Source organism: Capricornis sumatraensis, chromosome 8, assembly GCF_032405125.1.
Source record: "Capricornis sumatraensis isolate serow.1 chromosome 8, serow.2, whole genome shotgun sequence".
Lineage (NCBI taxonomy): Eukaryota > Metazoa > Chordata > Mammalia > Artiodactyla > Bovidae > Capricornis > Capricornis sumatraensis.
The window spans coordinates 13,747,784-13,765,254 of NC_091076.1; the positions used below are offsets into that span (position 1 = coordinate 13,747,784).

At 51.6% G+C, this 17,471-nt stretch overlaps 1 protein-coding gene across 1 annotated transcript; it reads right to left on the bottom strand.

Annotated features, from left to right (window-relative positions):
- Positions 1-4,431: 4,431 nt before the first annotated feature.
- MS4A15 (membrane spanning 4-domains A15) lies at positions 4,432-13,075 on the bottom strand. Its single transcript, XM_068978864.1, has 6 exons — positions 12,851-13,075; positions 9,072-9,194; positions 8,323-8,379; positions 5,998-6,090; positions 5,481-5,594; positions 4,432-4,548 (listed from the first exon to the last, which is right to left on the bottom strand). The coding sequence occupies exons 1-6, from the start codon at positions 13,073-13,075 to the stop codon at positions 4,432-4,434; spliced, it is 729 nt and encodes a 242-aa protein (XP_068834965.1).
- Between the last annotated feature and the right edge of the window lie 4,396 nt (positions 13,076-17,471).

Sequence of the window (17,471 nt, forward strand, 5' to 3'; positions counted from 1 at the left end):
CGATGTCTGTCATCCTCAGAGCCTGGATACACAGCCAATAAGCACCTACTGAATAATCCATGAAATGACGCAAGAGCAGTGGATAAGATCCCCCAGGGGATGTGTAGAGTTCATAGAGGTGAGTCCTGTGCACAGAGGAGTGACCCCCAGCCCTCCAGGCCCCTCTATCCATGGAATTCTCCAGGCAAGAATACTGGAGTGGATAGCCATTCCCTTCTCCAGGGGATCTTTTCAATCCAGGGAAGGTTTTTAATGAATATACCATGATTTGCTTACCTATTCTTTTGTGGATGAACATTTGAGATGTTTCAAGTTTTTGCCTTTTATGAGTAGAGCTGTCATAACAAACTCGTGTACATGTCTGGTTTGATAGATAAATTCACTCACTTCTGTTAGGTGTACATCCGACAACAGAATTGTTAGGTTATATACTGTATGGTTTAACATATCCTGTGAAACATTTCTTTTCCCCCAAAGTGGTGGCATCAAAACAGACTCCCACCAGTAATCTATAAGATGAGCTCCCCAAATTCATCAACATATGAGTAGTCAGTCTTTTTAAATTTCAGCCATTTTGGCATGTTGGGGTAGCTCTTTGTGGTTTTTACTTTGTATTTTTCCAGTGGCTAAAGATATTGAACACATTTATTGGTCATTTTGAGATCTTTTTCTGCAGAGTGCCTGTGCAGGTTCCTTGTCCATTTTAAATTAAGTTGCCTCCTTTTTTCTTATTTAATTTTAGGAGCTATTTATATATTTTGTATTCAAGTCCTCTATCAGATATTATGTGTTTTAAAATCTCTTTTTAGTCTGTAGAGCACTTTCATACTTATTTTTTAATAAATGCTGCTGCTGCTGCTGCTGCTAAGTCGCTTCAGTTGTGTCCGCCTCCGTGCGACCCCATAGACGGCAGCCCACCAGGCTCCCTCGTCCCTGGGATTCTCCAGGCAAGAACACTGGAGTGGGTTGCCATTTCTTTCTCTGATGCATGAAAGTGAAAAGTGAAAGGGAAGTCGCTCAGTCGTGTCTGACTCTTCATGACCCCATGGACTGCAGCCTACCAGGCTCCTTTGTCCATGGGATTTTCCAGGCAAGAGTACTGGAGTGGGTTGCCATTGCCTTCTCCAATTTTTAATAAATAGAAGTTCTTAATTTTAATAAACACTAATTTCTAAATCTTTTCTTTTATGATTAGTTTTTTTTTGTGTGTGTGTGTCCAACTTGAAAAATCCTTGCTTATCCCAACATACTGAAGAGAGTTTCTTCTTCCTTTTTTTTTTTAAAGAAACTCCTTTTAAGTTGTAAAATTTAGGTCTATGACCCATCTTGACTTAATTTTTATGTATGGTATGTGATGTAGGAATTGTGTTTCATTTTTTCCCTATAACCAAATCCAATTGCTTCAGCATAATTTATTGAAAGAATATCTTTGTCCACTGAGTTGCAGTGGAGCCCTTGTCGTAAATCAAGTGAACTATATAGGTGAACTATATCGGAGAAGGTGATGGCACCCCACTCCAGTACTCTTGCCTGGAAAATCCCATGGACAGAGGAGCCTGGTGGGCTGCAGTCTATGGGGTCACGAAGAGTCAGACACGACTGAGCGACTTCCCTTTCACTTTTCACTTTCATGCATCAGAGAAGGAAATGGCAACCCACTCCAGTGTTCTTGCTTGGAGAATCCCAGGGATGGGGAAGCCTGGTGGGTTGCCATCTCTGGGGTCACAGAGAGTCGGACACGACTGAAGTGACTTAGCAGCAGCATATAGGTGATGGTCTGTTTCTGAACTCCATTGACCTAATTGTCTAGTCACTAAAAACTATGCTGTCTTGGTTACTATTGCATTATAGTAAGTTTTGAAATCTGGTAGTTTAAGTCATCCAACTTTGTTTTTCTTTATGGTTTTCTTGAATATTTTAGATCCTTATGAATATTTTAGAATTTCCATATGAACTTTAGAATTAGCTTGTCAATTTCTCCCCAAATAAAACTGTTGGAATTTTGAATGGGAATGTATGAAGTCTACAGGAAAATTTGGAGATAAATTGCATTGTAACAAAATTTTGAGCTTTCCAATCCATGAACATAGTATGGCTCTTCATTTATTTAGAGCATCATTAATGTCTCTTTAGTAGTTTTCAGAATCCTTCTGCTTCATTGTTAATTATGTCTCCAGCTCCCATTTCCTCTCAGCGGCAGGACTTAATATTGCCAGTTAAGGTAACTCAGTCACTTCCCCTGACTTCCAGTCCAGAAGCATGATCTTCCTTGCTGGTTTTGCATGGTGGCCACTGTCTCCACTCTTATTTACTGTTATGCTTCAGTCTCATATAACCCACATTGCACGTCAGCCCTCTTAGCCTCTTATGCTTTCCCCTGGGGGACACGGGAAGCTTTCTGATGCTTTTACTCATACCCACATGGGAGTGTAGGGCTCCATGTCACGCCATCAGGCACGCCCTTGGCCATCTCAACTCCAAATTCTGGCTCCATGCTGTCTGGACACGGGGCATCTCTAGGGGCCTTGCCATCTCCTCATGTTACAGCCTGGAATGTGAAGAAGCCTCAGTTCTTTAATTCCTCCTAATTGATCTGTAGTTTTTGGCCATCTCTGTGGAACTTAGTTAACAGGGCACAGAGATGGGAAAATCCCAGTCTGCGGCTCTTTCTCCCTCTTTCTCCCTCCTCTCTCCAAACGTCTCAATTCAGAAAAGTCTCGAATCTCCTCTATGTGTGGCAGGAAAACCATTCTGAAACATACCAACACATTTCTCCCAACTTTATTTAGTTGGGGTCTTCAGCTCTCAGCTCTATGTCCTCAAGTCCCGGTTCTTGATTTTGAAGCCAAATTCTGTTGCAATCCTCACCCAACTCTGCACATGCATGACCCCAGGATGGAGGGACTTCTTAAAAGGGGGCCCTTCTTACCCCACTTTCATCTCCACTCTGACTCATTAGCATTTAGCCACCTAGCTGACTACTTCCTCTGGGAAGACCTCGTGGAAGAAGAAACCTTAAAATAGGGTTTTGAAGACGGAGCAGAAGTTTGTTAAATGAAGAAGCGGGGTGCTGAGAAACGCAGTCCTGCCCCAGTCTCTGGGACGAAGAAACAGGAGAAGGGAGGGGAAAGAGCTGGTGGGATGCACTTGGGTTTGGACTGTGGGGAGCTGTATGGTAAGAGCACAGACCCTGAAGTCAGATGAAGCTGGGTTCAGATTCTGGCACTGACTTTTACTAGCTTGGTGGCCCCGTGCACATGATTTAACCTCTTCAAGGTTCCCCGTCTTCAGTGGTAGAGTGGAGACATGAATGCCTGCTTAGTTCAGGTGGGGACAGAACAACGGTAAGGATCACTCCACACAGAGCCCAGCCTCCAGAGGTGCCCTTTTGCTGTGACGGTGAGACAGTTCCCCAGGTCTCCTGATCAATATGGGACAACCCTTTAAAGCTCCCAAAGTTAAAAACAAAACAAGTCATTGCTATGAGACCAGATCAAGTTGTAAGCACAGTTTATTTCCCTCTGTGGTATGAGAGACAAGCCCCCTGCCAGGGCCTCTAAATACCAGGTGGAACAGTCCCCTTGGCCTGGAGACAGAGCCCAACTCATCATACCTTCAGAGGTGGCTTTCGCCGCAGGCTGGGCCGGTGGAGAGGGGCGGGCGTGGTGGGAGAGAGAGCACTGAGAGGCCAGGGGGGATCCTGAGCCTTCCTCCAGCCCTGGAGGGTGTGCAGGGCTGAGGCAACAGCGCCTCCAAACAGTTCTGCAGGCAGTTGGGGTCAGGGGACATGCCTCACTTAGACTTTAGACTTCTGGGAGCCCAGGGGACCTGTAAGTGTCTTAAATGTCATCTGGTTCAACACTTTCTTTTCCAGGTGGGAAAACTGAGGCCTGATGACATGGCAGCAGATTATAGAGCTGGTCCTGGGGCCTGGTGACCAGAGGCCAAGCCACTGCCATTTGGCTCTGTGACCTCTGCAGCTGGACTCAGTTCTCCCTTCTGGAGGATTCTGGGCTCTCTGAGCTTAATGACTGTCCCAAGGCCTGAGGGCCAGGGCGGCCCTTGAACCCGTGCCCCAGCGAGGCTAGGGTTTCCAAAATGAGTAGAGAGAAATCCAGGGAGGCATCAGGAGGCATTTTCTGATGAAGGGAGGAGCTCAGGGAGCAGAGGAACACATACCCTTGACATCAACTAGCTTTTTTAGGAAATAAACCACTGCGGGAAATGTGTGGGACAGACATCCCCAGGGACTCCACTAGGTGCCACAACATGAGAGGACTGGGGCGGCGGGCTGCCACCAGATAAACAAGGCGAGGGTGGGGAGAGGCTGGGCCCGGGATGGCGGGGTGGGGAGGGTGGAGGAACGTGGGGAGGGAAAAGGGGGAGGGGGGAAAGTGAGGGAGGCTGGGCTCCAACCCCCAGAGTGACTGTCTACTCTGAAGACTCCTTGGGTATATATGCCACATTATCGTAGGCAGGGGGAGGAGAGGCTGCGGGGCTGGAGATGTTGAAGTCTGTGCTGAAGGCATTTGGCAGGAAAATCACAGGCTGCAAAGCAAAAGAAAACAAACCCAGGCAATCCTGGTGGCTCCGGCGCCTTCAGGGAGCTGTTGCAACAGTGCCCTCTTCTGGGAATTGTGAGAACAGCGCCCTAGTCGTGAACTCTCCAAGGATGAATTGGCCCCACTCACCAGTTCAACTAAATTTCCAAAAAGTATTTGCTGAAGTCAGCTATGATCTGGGCCTTGCAGGTACAGCAACGAAACAGACAGGAGTCTGATTTCTCTAAGAACTAAGGTTCTGGATTTCTTTGTCTCTGGACAGCCCTACACTGGTTCAAGGTTTGGATACCACATCCTTGCAGCGTCTTTGCGGCGGCTTCCCTGCCTCCAACCCCTACCTCTCCGCCCCGCTCCCTGCCCCCCGCAGTGGGCAAACCCTCTAGATTGATTTCCCTGAGCCCCACTCTACTCACCCTCCCCTCTGAGAGTACAGGCCTCTGCTCAGACTTTCAACAGCTCCACACCCCATTTTGCACACACCCATTTCCCAAGGGGGACCCCCCTACCCCGCCCCCGCCCGCATCATGGCCTGCAGGTTTGTTTCCGCGGAGGCTGACTTCCAACTGGTCCACGAAGGCCTTTCCTCCATCCCCTCTGTCTGCACTGTCCTCCATTTTGGGGAAAACGGAGGTCAATGCCCACCCAATCATGCTGCCCTTCCTGATGCCCACGTCTCTTGACCTGTGAACTTCTGGAAGGTCCCACTCATCCCCGACAGCGATCTCCCTCGTCCCCAGAGCCCGCCTTCCAGGACTCCACATCCAGGCGCAAAGAGCAGCAGGTCCCTTGATGCTGGCGCGCCCCGGTGGCCACCCAGGAGGAAAACCTTCCCGCAGAAACTCCTCTGAGTTACCAGATGTAGGAGTAGGGCGCTCTTTGCAGGGCGTGGCGGTGGGGGGGGCGGTGTGAGGCACTCACCGCATGAGCTTGGGCGCGAGTGGCTTGGCACCCAAAGTGGGTGGCAATGACTGCAATGAAGAACTCCAGTATGGTGAAGATGGTAAGCACGGCCAAATAGCCCCTGCCTACATCCTGGGGACCAAAACCCACAGTCAAGGCCAGCCGAGAATTCTAGAACAGAGGGGGAAAGGGGGCCCAGAGCAGCGAGAATAACATGCCCAAGATCACACAGTCAGCTGATGGCAGAGCTGGAGCGGGTCCCGCTGCTGCGTGACACGTACTCTCCCTTGAACTCAAGATTGCTTCTCCAAGACCCGCCCGCCACTCCCCAACTACGCCCACCCACCCCCCAACTACGCCCACCCTTGACGTACGGTCTTGGGGTCCATATACACCTGGGGGTCTCTTGGGATTGGCAGACTCTGCTGATGTCCAGGGCCCTACAACCTCCCTTCCCCCCACCCGCGCCTCCTCCTGGATGTGGCTGTTACTCTTCTTCAAGTTTTCCCACTCCTGGGGACGTCGGACAACACACCCAGTTAGTGACACCAAAATCCATGAGCAGAATGGCCGTCCCTGCAAAGGCCGCCATGGCGCTGAGAATGTTGGTCCCCAGACTGATCCTCACCTGCAGGGGTAGAGATGGAGGGAAAGGAGGGGAGAGGGGAGGCGGGAGGAGGAGGAGGGACAGGAGGCCACAGCTCTGCCCCGGGAGCCTCCCACAGGCCTCCTGCCGCCCCCTGGGTCCTCACACCCATGCCCATACCTGCGTCCTCCTTACCTCCTTTCCTCCTGTCCTTCCCAGGGGACCTCAGGCGAATGGCCCTGCTGACCACCCCCCCCCAGGTCTTACCCTGCATCTCTTCTTAGAAGCTGCTGGGAAAGGGGCCTGACCTCCTTCATGGCCTCCCCAAGTGGGGCCTGCAGAGGCTCCTTGCCCACCCATTACTATGCTCCATCCCTCAGGCTGAGCATCCTGAAGGTGCAGCCAGCCCACGGGCAGGGGTCGGGGGAGGCCCTCTGCTGTGGACACTGAGGTTGGGAGAAGTGTTGGGGTTCCACGTGAGCCCAGGTAAGGGCTGGCAGAGCAAGCACTGCAGACGCCTGCAGGGCACCAGGCAGTGGAGACTCAGGGGCTGTGAGCCTGAGGTCCGGGGAGCGAAGGTCTGGGCCTCACTCTCATCCGGAGGCTCTGGACTTGGGACACGTGGACCACTGGGTGGTCCAGGCAATGGTGGAGGGGTCACCCTCCCCATGCTGCTGGAACCTGATGCTCTTTTGACCCACTAGCTGAAGCCTTCTGGTTAAACAGCCCTAGCCTTAAAGTGGGGACCACTCATGAGTGGGCTGGGGACTGCAGGATTTGCTCAGGTTCAAAGACCCCAACTCCTCTTACTTTGGATGAGGTCGTTGATCAGCCGACGACTGAGATCAGAGCAGCCTCAGACGTAATCAGTTAACTGATGAATGAAAACTTCTGTTGAGCACCTAGTGCCTGCCAGACACTGTCCAGGGTGCTGTGAGCATGGGGCAGAGTAAATCAGCCCCCCCTCTCCCTGCCTCCATCCAGCCTTTACAGCCTGGGGGTGGGGGGATATAGGTTTGCTTCTGAGGGCTCCCTGTGTCCAGTCCTGTCCTGTTACAATCCATTCTCTACCCAGCAGCTCTCGGGAGTGTAAGTAGAGCACCGATTCTCCTGCTCCCTGGTGGCTCAGACAGTAAAAGCTCTGCCTGTAATGCAGGAGACTCAGCTTTAGTTCCTAGGTGGAGTAGATCCCCTGGAGAAGGGCATGGCAACCCACTCCAGTATTCTTGCCTGGAGAATTCCATGGACAGAGGAGCCTGGTGGGCTACAGTCCATGGGGTTACAAAGAGTAGGACACAACTACACTTTCACTTCTCCCGCCCACACCTTGGGCTCCAGCCTCGCTGGCCTCCCACTGCCCTAAAACTTGACTCCATCCACGAGTGTCTCCCCACCTTTCCCTCTTGGCTTAGTTCCTCCCATTCAGCCCCTGGTGTGCTGTGATCCAAGGCCCTGGCCTCTTCTCACCCTCTAGCCCGGGATAGTGGTCTCCAGGCTCCTGTATGGGTGCTGCCCTCTGAACAATGGCTCAGCGACACCTGCTCAGGGACTGCAGACTCTCCCAGCGGAGCAGAATTCCTCCTATTATCCCCGGGCTTTGTTCAGCACTTTTCACTCTGTAAAGACCTTATCTGTGTGTTTTGTTTTGCTTTAGGCGGGGGTGGGGGGTGTCTTATCAGAGATTAGGATGTAAGCTCCATGAGGGCAGGGACTTGACTCTGGTGCGATGCTCAACACTCTCCCATCCAAAGCCTCCATCGCCCCCTGCCCTCCCCCCAGTCACCCGCAGAAGGCATGGAGCTGTCTGAGATGTCGACCCAGTGCATCTCTAACTTCTCTGCACTTCCCTTCCAAGACTTTTGCCCTGGTCAAGTGGTCACACATAGTTTCCACGGTGACCCTGCCCACCGTCCCTCCTTGCATCCTCATGCTCTTCCTTCAGGATTTCTCAATCCCACATGCCCACCAAGGCCCAGCCCAGCCATCTCCTGTTCAGGAGGGCTTTTTGCCTTGTCCCTTTCTCTGGGCCATGAGCACTTCACCTGTGGACCCTCACTTTCTGCCTCTCAGGGTATTCTGAAAGTGCGTCTTGGTTTCTTCTCTCCTGTAGGTAGGGCAGGGGCTGTGTCTGGCTCTCTGGGTGTTGTCCCATGCCTGGCCTCCAGCAGGAGGCACCCCTATGGAGTGCTTGTTGAAGGAGCATCTTTGGAGGCAGAGCAGAGTGGAGCCTGGCTGTGGCCCCACCTCACCCCTGGGTCTCCCATTCAGACTTACCAGGCAACTGGTGTGGTTCTTCTCGGCTGCCACTGAGAGGGACCCCGAGATGATGAACTGTGTGGGGAAGTGGGTATCCTAGTGAGGCTTCAGCCAGGACACTGGGCAGGGCACACTATGCCTGGCACTGTCAAGGCCATGGGTATCAGGGAGAGGCCAGCAGCCTCCTGGATGCCACCTTCTTGGCCTCCTGGCCAGGCACTTGCGATCGCTCTGTGAGGGTGTCCCATGGTTACTAGGAGCCCCTGTCCAGGGAACTAGAGCCATGGCTTGCAAGAGGAATGTTTTCATTGACACTGTGTCATCGATAGGGAAGGCATTGCTCCTTCAGACATTCACTCATCAGACATTTCCTGAGCAGCAGGCATGTGGCAAGATCCTAGCAGAGTTGGATAAGACAGACAAGATTTCTGCCCTCATGAGGCTTCCATTCTAATTTGGGAAGACAGACACTTAGCAAACAAACAACCAAGAACGCTTAGAAGTTGGAAGGATGGAAGCCGGGTAGCTACAGGTGTTTAGTGTCCTTAGCCCCTGCCTTCATCTCCTTCATTCCATCCTCTTTTGGGGGGAGTAGGCTAAGCTCTATGCTGGGAGCTTTTCACACACGGGAGTGGCGTCTGGGTCAGGTCATGATTAGGGTTTGTGGTTGAGAGTTAAATTTAGGCTCAGGCCCCCACCCAGGAGCAGCTGTGCCCAGGAGAATGAGCCTGGGCACAGCCCCCCGCCCAGAGGGCCCAGGCACTCACGCAGGCTCCTCCCCAGAAAGGGACGCCGCCTTCGATGAAGAGCATCCCCAGGTGGCCGCGGCGGACCATGAGCAGCACGCCGCCGAAGCCCAGGTGGATAAGGCCGATGAGAATCTGGACGGTCTGCCGGGAGCAGACAGCGGCTCAGCCAGGCGGGCGCGGCGGGCTCCACACCGCCCCCTGCCGGCCGTAGAGGAGAGCGTGGCAGCGCCCTGCAGTCCCACTTTGAACCCTCAGCAACTCGGAAATAAACTCAGATTCCCTCCTTTTAAGGAGACCTCATTATAACAACTGTGAAAGACACGGTATTTTAAGATGGAAAGCCAGTTCCCCACAGCTTTCAGGACCCACCCTTCTGTTTCCATGTCTCCACGGGTTTGCCTTTTGCTCTGACCAGGTCTCAAGCGTACTGTGTTGCTACTTGGCTTCTTAGCCCTCATGTCAATGGCTCAGCATTCCCTGAGCTGACTGCCTCACCGCTTCCTTCCTTGTGCCCTTGCAGCCTGCACAGGTATCTCCTTGGGTGTTTTTCTCATTGGAGTGTCATTGATGTATCCCAGTCACGTGCAGGAGCTGCTGCCTACCAGCTGGAATCTGGACTTAGATTTTATATTGATTAATCAATTAATTAAAGGAGTGGTTTCCCAGCACTCCACTGATCATTCTCAGAAGTGAGATGGTTTTCCCAAGGATGAGAACAATGTGGGCTTCTGGTTCATGCTGCCACGTTTCTTTCTAAGTGGGTGGTTTTTTTTTTTTTTTTTTTCTGTTTTGTTCGTTTGTTTTAAAGTAATTATTTATTTGGCTGCTTTGGGTCTTGGTTGAGGCATGCAGGATCCTTCATCACGCAGCATGGATTCTCTATTTGGAGCATGCAGGCTGCAAAGTGCACAAGGCTCATTAGTTGCAGCAGGCAGGCTGTGGGATCTTACTTCCCTGACCAGGAATTGATCCCTTGTCCACCTGTCTTGCAAGGCAGATTCTTAACCACTGGACCACCAGGGAAGTCCCTGTTTTCCAAATGGTTTTGTTAACGACTGAATCTAGAACTGAGTGGAAAGGGACATTGACAGCTGCTGAACTTTGCCTCTGTATATCCAGGTGGTGGTGGTGGTTCAGTCACTAAGTTGTATCCAACTCTTGAGACCCCATGTACTATAGCCTGCCAGGCTCCTCTGTCCATGGAATGCTCCAGGCAGGAAGACTGGAGTGGGTTGCCAATTCCTCCTCCAGGGAGTCTTCCCGACCCAGGAATCAAACCCGGGTCTCCTCCATTGCAGGCACATTCTTTACTGACGGAGCTATAAGGAAAGATCCTAATCCAGGAACCTGTCCATCTCCTGACTTCTAAATGGACTCCCTAAGTGATGAGGTGCTCCCTGTGGTCCATTTATGGGCAGTTCGGGCTGTAGAATGGTATCTTAGGATCATGTGCCATATATATATATATATATGTCTTCCTAACATGAGAGCCAAGCATTTGTACATTTAAAGGCATGACCCCTTGAATCCTCTCTTTCCTTCTCTCTTTGGTCACATGTCTTCCATCTTTTTTGTGCCCTTTATGGGGCATCACGTCCCAGTTGCCAAGGCTGCTCTTCTCCGGTCCTTCCCGGGCTACTGGATCAACACTGCTACTCCAGTTACTCCTCTTAAGACACCGGCTGCCACTTAGCAAATGCCTGTCTGCACTAAGCGATGTGCTGGGTGTTTTACAGACATTATCTCTTTTAACCCTAATGTGATGAGGTAGGTATCCTAAAATTACTATCCTGCTTTCAGAAATGAGGAAGTTGAGGAAAATGAGGTTCAGAGATATTCAGTAATTTGTGCGAGGTCTCCCAGCTAGGAAGTGGCAGGCCAACTAACTCTAGAGCCAGTATTCTCCCTGGCTGACACTCCTTAGAACCTATATATATATAGTTTCTCCATTTTATATTTTTCAGCAAATTGCGTTTGTCTCAGCAAAGCCCTTTGGGGGGCATTGTTTCCCAGAATCTGGTCGGAGATTTCCAGTCTCTAGCAATGGATCCGCCATCTTTGTCCATTGCTTCCAGTCCATTCCTGCCCCAGTGGAGCTGGTGCAGCCTTTAGGCTCCTAAGTTCCAGCATATTCAAGCCCGAGCCTTGGGCCAGCGACTTAGCATTGATGAGCCTAAGCTCCCTAATCTGTCCAATGGGAACTATGATTCCTGTCTCACAAGTGGTGATGAGACCCTAAGGAGACAATGAGTGCAAATTCTTTGGCCCAGTGTGCTCCCCTCTCGATGGAGAAGGCAATGGCACCCCACTCCAGTGCTCTTGCCTAGAGAATCCCATGGACGGAGGAGCCTGGTAGGGTGCAGTCCATGGGGTCGCTAAGAGTAGGACACGACTGAGCGACTTCACTTTCAATTTTCACTTTCATGCACTGGAGAAGGAAATGGCAACCCACTCCAGTATTCTTGCCTGGAGAATCCCAGGGACAGAGGAGCCTGTTGGGCTGCTGTCTATGGGGTCGCAGTGAGTCGGACACGACTGACGTGACTTAGCAGCAGCAGCACACCTCTCGGGGGCACTCAGTAAATGAGCGTTGTCATCATTGTGGTCATTACCACCATCAACATCAATTAAACTATGTTTTTTCATCTTCTACTATGACAAACTGAGGCAGAGGAGAGGGATAAACTGAAGACACTCCGCATATAATATATAGATAAATATGTGTATCTATCTGTCTATCTACTGTCCCTCCAAGAGATCAATATCTCAAAGATCAATATCTCAAGGCCATCTGAGATTGGACTGTCAGCCCTGCAGGAGGCAAGAGCTGGCCTTGGCTACCACTTCAGCTTCATCTCATCTCCCTCCTTCCTCTGCTCATGACCTTCCAACCATGTCCACCTTCTATTTTGTCTTTGAACAAGCCACCTCAAGGCCTCTGCACTTGCTGTTTCCTCATCCGACGAGCCAGTCTCTGACCCTCACTTTGCTGGCTTCAGCCCAACATCTAGATTATTAGCTACAATGTCATCTCCGCAGACAGATCTCTCTGTCCATCTTTCCTAGTGTTGCCCCTCCCCCATGGTCATTTTTTACCTCACTGCCTAATTTGGAGTTATCTCAGTCATTTGTTCAGAGAAGGCAATGGCACCCCACTCCAGCACTCTTGCCTGGAAAATCCCATGGGCGGAGGAGCCTGGTGGGCTGCAGTCCACGGGGTCGCTAAGAATTCGGCACGACTGAGCAAATTCACTTTCACTTTTCACTTTCATGCATTGGAGAAGGAAATGGCAACCCACTCCAGTGTTCTTGCCTGGAGAATCCCAGGGATGGGGGAGCCTGGTGGGCTGCCATCTATGGGGTCGCACAGAGTCGGACACGACTGAAGCAACTTAGCAGCAGCAGCAGCAGTCATTTGTTCACGGTTTACTCTCTGTCAGCTCTGCAGAACGGTCCTTGTCTGCCTGGTGCACGGCTGCATCCTCAAGTCCTCACTAAGCATCTACCAATTGCTGCCCTGGTGGCTCAGACAGTAAAGAATCCACCTGCAATGCAGGAGACCTGGGTTTGATCCCTGGACTGGGAATATCCCCTGGAGGAGGGCATGACAACCCACTCTAGGATTCTTGACTGGAGAATCCCCATGGACAGAGGAGCCTGGCGAGCTGCAGTCCATAGCGTTGCAAAGAGTCAGACACGACTGAGCGACCAGGCGTAGCACATTATCTCCAAGGTGCATGAGTGCTCCCTCCTTGCCCAGCACCTATGCCCCAGGTGGTCGGAGAGGCTGTTCTTACCCCCAAAGCCTTGGGCTCTCCGGTCAGGAATGTCTCCCCGGGCCGCAGGTCTGGTGGCTGGGTGACCTGTGGTGTCTGCGCCCCCAGCGGCGGCTCCTCGTACTGCATGATCCCTGGAGGCTGGCACAGGGAGGCGGGCAGGATGGCTTGGGGCGAACGGAGGCCACTGGTGTTGCTGGGTGGGATGACGACAAACACCCCATTGCTGGAGGGAGCCGTGGACATCGTGCTCATCGAGAGCCTGGGAGACAGAGGCTCCGGAAATAATAATGATAGTGATGATGGTTACACACCTGCATAAGAGATTGTCAGTTTATCAACAACCTGCCTGCCTACCTACCCCTGTTCACTGCAGTCCCCAGAGGCTGGCACCAAAATCTCTGCTCAGTGAAGAAGGGAAGCTTCCCTCAGGGAAGTAGAGGGATGTCAGAGATCAACGTGAGGCAAGGCCAAGACTTGAATCCAGTCTTTCTGACCCTAGAAACCACATTCTCCATCTCTGCTATTATTACATGGAAAGGACCTTTAGGAGGAACATGCATTTAAATTGCCTCCTTTGCCCAGAAAGGGCAAGTGACTTACTCAAGGACACACACCTAGTGTGAGCCGGAGCTGAGCATCTCTGCACAGGGGACTGGAGCTCACCCACCACTTCCTGTCCCTTAGCCCATGGCTAATGAGCTTGGGTAAATAATCCCCCTGGGTGATTTCCTGCTGTGGGATCCTTCCTCTTGGCCACATAAGCAAGCACTAGTATCCTAGACAAGCCAGGCAGTCCAAGCACATGGGACCCGAGTGAGATGCTGGGAGACAGAGGGTCTGGGCTGAGAACCCCTCCTGCCCCAGGAGTCTTTGCTTCTTGAGGTGTGAGTAATGAACATTTAAGTCCTCATCTCAGTCTAAGGGAGAGAAGGCATGGATGGTTAGCTCTGCTTAGAGATGTTTCCCAGATGGTTCAGCAGATAAAGAATCTGCCTGCAGTACAGGAGACACAGGGGACACGGGCTCAATCCTGTGTGGGGAAGATCCCCTGGAGAAGGAAATAGCAACTCCTCCAGTATTCTTGCCTGGAAAACCCCATGGCCAGGGGATCCTGGTGGGCTACAGTCCAACGAGTCTCAAAGAGTTGGACACGGCTGAGTGACGAAGCACAGCACAGAGACGAGGCACTAGAGGTTCAGAGAGGGTGACTGTGTCTCCCGCGGTCACACAGCACCTCAGTATTGAAGAAGTGGGGTGGGTCTGGACTCTGGTCTCCTGGTAGAAGGACTGTCGTATTGATGGGAGGCATTTACTCCTGGGTTCAAGTCCTGCCTTTGTCAGAGTGAGGGGATCAATCCTGTACTCCACTCTTTGGAATACTAGTTCTAAAATGCTTGGAATAAAATTTAATTTAAAATATACGACTATACTCCAATATAAATTAATAAAAAATAAATGAAATACTTGGAGTCCACAGAGAAGCAAATAACCAACCAATGGGGCCTGAGTTTGCCAACTTTCTACTTCCTCATGCAAGTTCATTTAAAGAAACCACCCACGTTCTCACCATCACTTGGAAAGGATATTTAGCACCAGAGAAGGAAGGGCATAATTTTAGAATAAAAGGACAAAACCTTTAGGTGAAACACATTTAACTCGGTGCTGCTTTGCCTGTAGAGTCGTCATTTCATCAGGGACAAAGCTCACTGGTGGCTCAGATGGTAAAGAACCCTCCTGCAACACGGGAGACCTGGGTTTGACCCCTGACTTGGCAAGATCCCCTGGAGAAGGGAATGGCAACCCACTCCAGTATTTTTCACTGGAGAATTCCATGGACAGAGGAGCCTGGCGGGCTATAGTCCCTGGGGTCACAAAGAGTCGGACACAACTGAGTGACTAACACTTTCAGCATAGGTGAAAACCGTGCCTGGGACCCATGGCAATTTGGAGTGTATCTGAACACTCTCTGGGGTCCCAAGAAGCAGCAGCATGACCTACACCCTTCCTGGGCTCTCCAAGGGGGCCCAGAGCAGCCTCAGAAGGGAGCACAAGTGTAATTAACGGCATCTCTCCCCAGGTGGGTGGTGAGAAACTTGCTTAAACTGAGACCTCACTCCCCATAGATGAAAAGAAAACACCTACAAAAATAGGCTCTCAGCTGATGTCGCGGGTTAAGAGGCAATGAAAGTGTCACAGAGCTCCTGAGACTTGAAATCTCTCTCTACTCACCTCTCTGAAGCTGCCATCAGAACAGCCACACCATCAGGCCAGGGACCACTGTTCTGTTGGGTTCCAGAAGCCACCCGGCCCATGCCCCTAGCTATGTGCCACCCAAAAAGAGACTCTATTTTCCTTGTGAATGAATGTGAATGAATCAGTCACCTTGCCATAAACCCTGATGCACGTGTATCAGGGACAGGCAGGTGGAAAAGAGGCAAAGACATGATCCCCTGTATCCAGGAGCTTACCAGGTACCCACCAGGGGAACGGCTGCCTGGGACACAGGAAATGCCCAGACATCAACAAGGCATGATATGAGCAGCTGCAAGGCCTTCTGCAGTTTGTGGAGTCCTCATGTGTATGGGAAACAAGGACCCTCATAACAGCCCCTGAGGTCGGTGTTAATCAGCCCATTTTGCAGACCAGTAAACTGAGGGCCAGGGCTTCCCTGGTGGCTCAGTCAGTAAAGAATCCACCTGCAATGCAGGAGACCCAGGTTCGATCCCTTTGTCCAGAAGATCCCCTGGAGGAGGGCATGGCAACCCACTTAGTATTCTTGCCTGGAGAATCCCATGGACAGAGGAGCCTGGCGAGCTACAGTCCATGGTATTGCAAGAGTCAGACACAACTTAGTGACTAAGCCATCACCAAACTGAGGGTCAGAAATTGTGCAGTTGAGTGGCCCAGGCCATGGGCCTCGAAATTGGATATAACTGTCAGAGATGTTAAAACAAAAGTTCCAGCTGAGTTCAGATACTGGAGTGAGCTGTGCCACAGATGACCTGGTAGAACTTGCCCAAAAGCAGGTGGTCGTGAACCTCCTGGGTGACTTTGCCACCTTTGCCTATATGGCTGGGAATGGAGACTGAGAGTGGATTTTGGAGAGATTATTTAGAGTGATCTGAGTCTAAATACAGGGGAAAGGAACTTTTCCTGTTCACCTTGAGACAAAAGGGAGGGGCTGGCTTTACAGACACTTGGAGAAATCGATACTCACTCCTGCATTTTAGGCGTCCCATGATTGTGAGTTGAGGGAGGGGTTTTGTGGGGAGGTACACAGGAGAGAGAACCACGCCCCCTCAGCGATGAGGGGGCACATCCAGAGACCTGGTAAAACACCTCTGCAGAGAAACCAGCTCAAACACTGCTAGCCTCAAAGGAGGGCGTTGGGTGCTTGCAAGAGCAGCAGCTAGTTTGCCTGTCCCTTCATCTCCTCCCTCTGTCATCCGGCCCTGGAGAAACTGCAGTCAACCAGCTGGGGGGAGGGGAAGCTGGTGGGAAAGCGAGGGGTGTCCTCCAGGTCTTCTTCTCACCTGACGTGTGCTGGGCTGAGAATCCTGGTGCGCTAAACCTCCTTGTGACCTAACAGGAGATTGGACCCTCCAGTGATCATATAGGGGCTGTTTGCCTCACGTGAGAGCAGCCAGAAGAGCATAGTCACCATCCCAGTTTCAATCTCACATAGTTGCTGTGAGTTTTAAAAGAAACAGTGCCTGCCTCGTGCCCAGCACAGTGCCTGGCATGTAGGGGGCAACCAGTGCTTCTAGTCTCTGTTGCTAGTAACATCCTTATGAAGTAGGTGCTATTACCATTTTGCCGATGAAGAAATTGAGCTCAGAGACATTAAGTGATGTGTATAATTGCTGTCCAGTGAATTATTCTTTGTGAGCCTCAGTTTCTCCATCTGTAAAATGGGTCCCTGAAAATCCTTTTTGGTGCTCAAGCCCTACTCCTGTGGAAACTGGGGTGAGGTAAACTGTCCTCTCCCTGGGGGCTTCTCTCCAAGACCTTCGTGGGCAGGCAAAGACATGGACGACTCAGGAGAGAGGGCTTATTACCTGTTGTTTTGAACGTAAGCAAGGTGACCTGCCCAGGGTCACATGGTCAGGGTAAGGGATGGAGCTGGGATACAAACCTAGGTCTTCTCACTCCACCGCCTGCTCTTTCCCAGTTCCCCGAGGCCCCTCCGATGTGGGGCCCACACTGTCGGGACACAGAGCTGCACAGAGAGGCCCAGGACACTGACACCACTGGCTTCCCTCCCCGGAGCCAAGGTGCCCTGGGGTCCTACACTGATTCATGGGCCCACCGCCTCGGGCTGGGCCAACTCCACCTCTCAGCTGCCTGGACTTGTCTTGTGAGCATCTCTGAGCATCGACTTTACTCACGAGGCGCCAGAAGCAGTTTTGTTCATTCACAGTGACAGCAGTTGGGAAGGGGAGGTGTTGCCAGCTGGAGGAGAGAGGCTCTTGATGAAAGGCAAAGAGCACATCTGGAACGGGACGCGCTGCACATCTGGGAGGGGGCAGCTTTGCCGAGTGGCTGAGATCTCAGGCCCCAGGGGGAAGAATCCAGCCTACCCCTCTGCTGGCTCTATCAGCTGCAGGCCCTGGGGCAAGTTGCCTAACCTCTTTGGGTC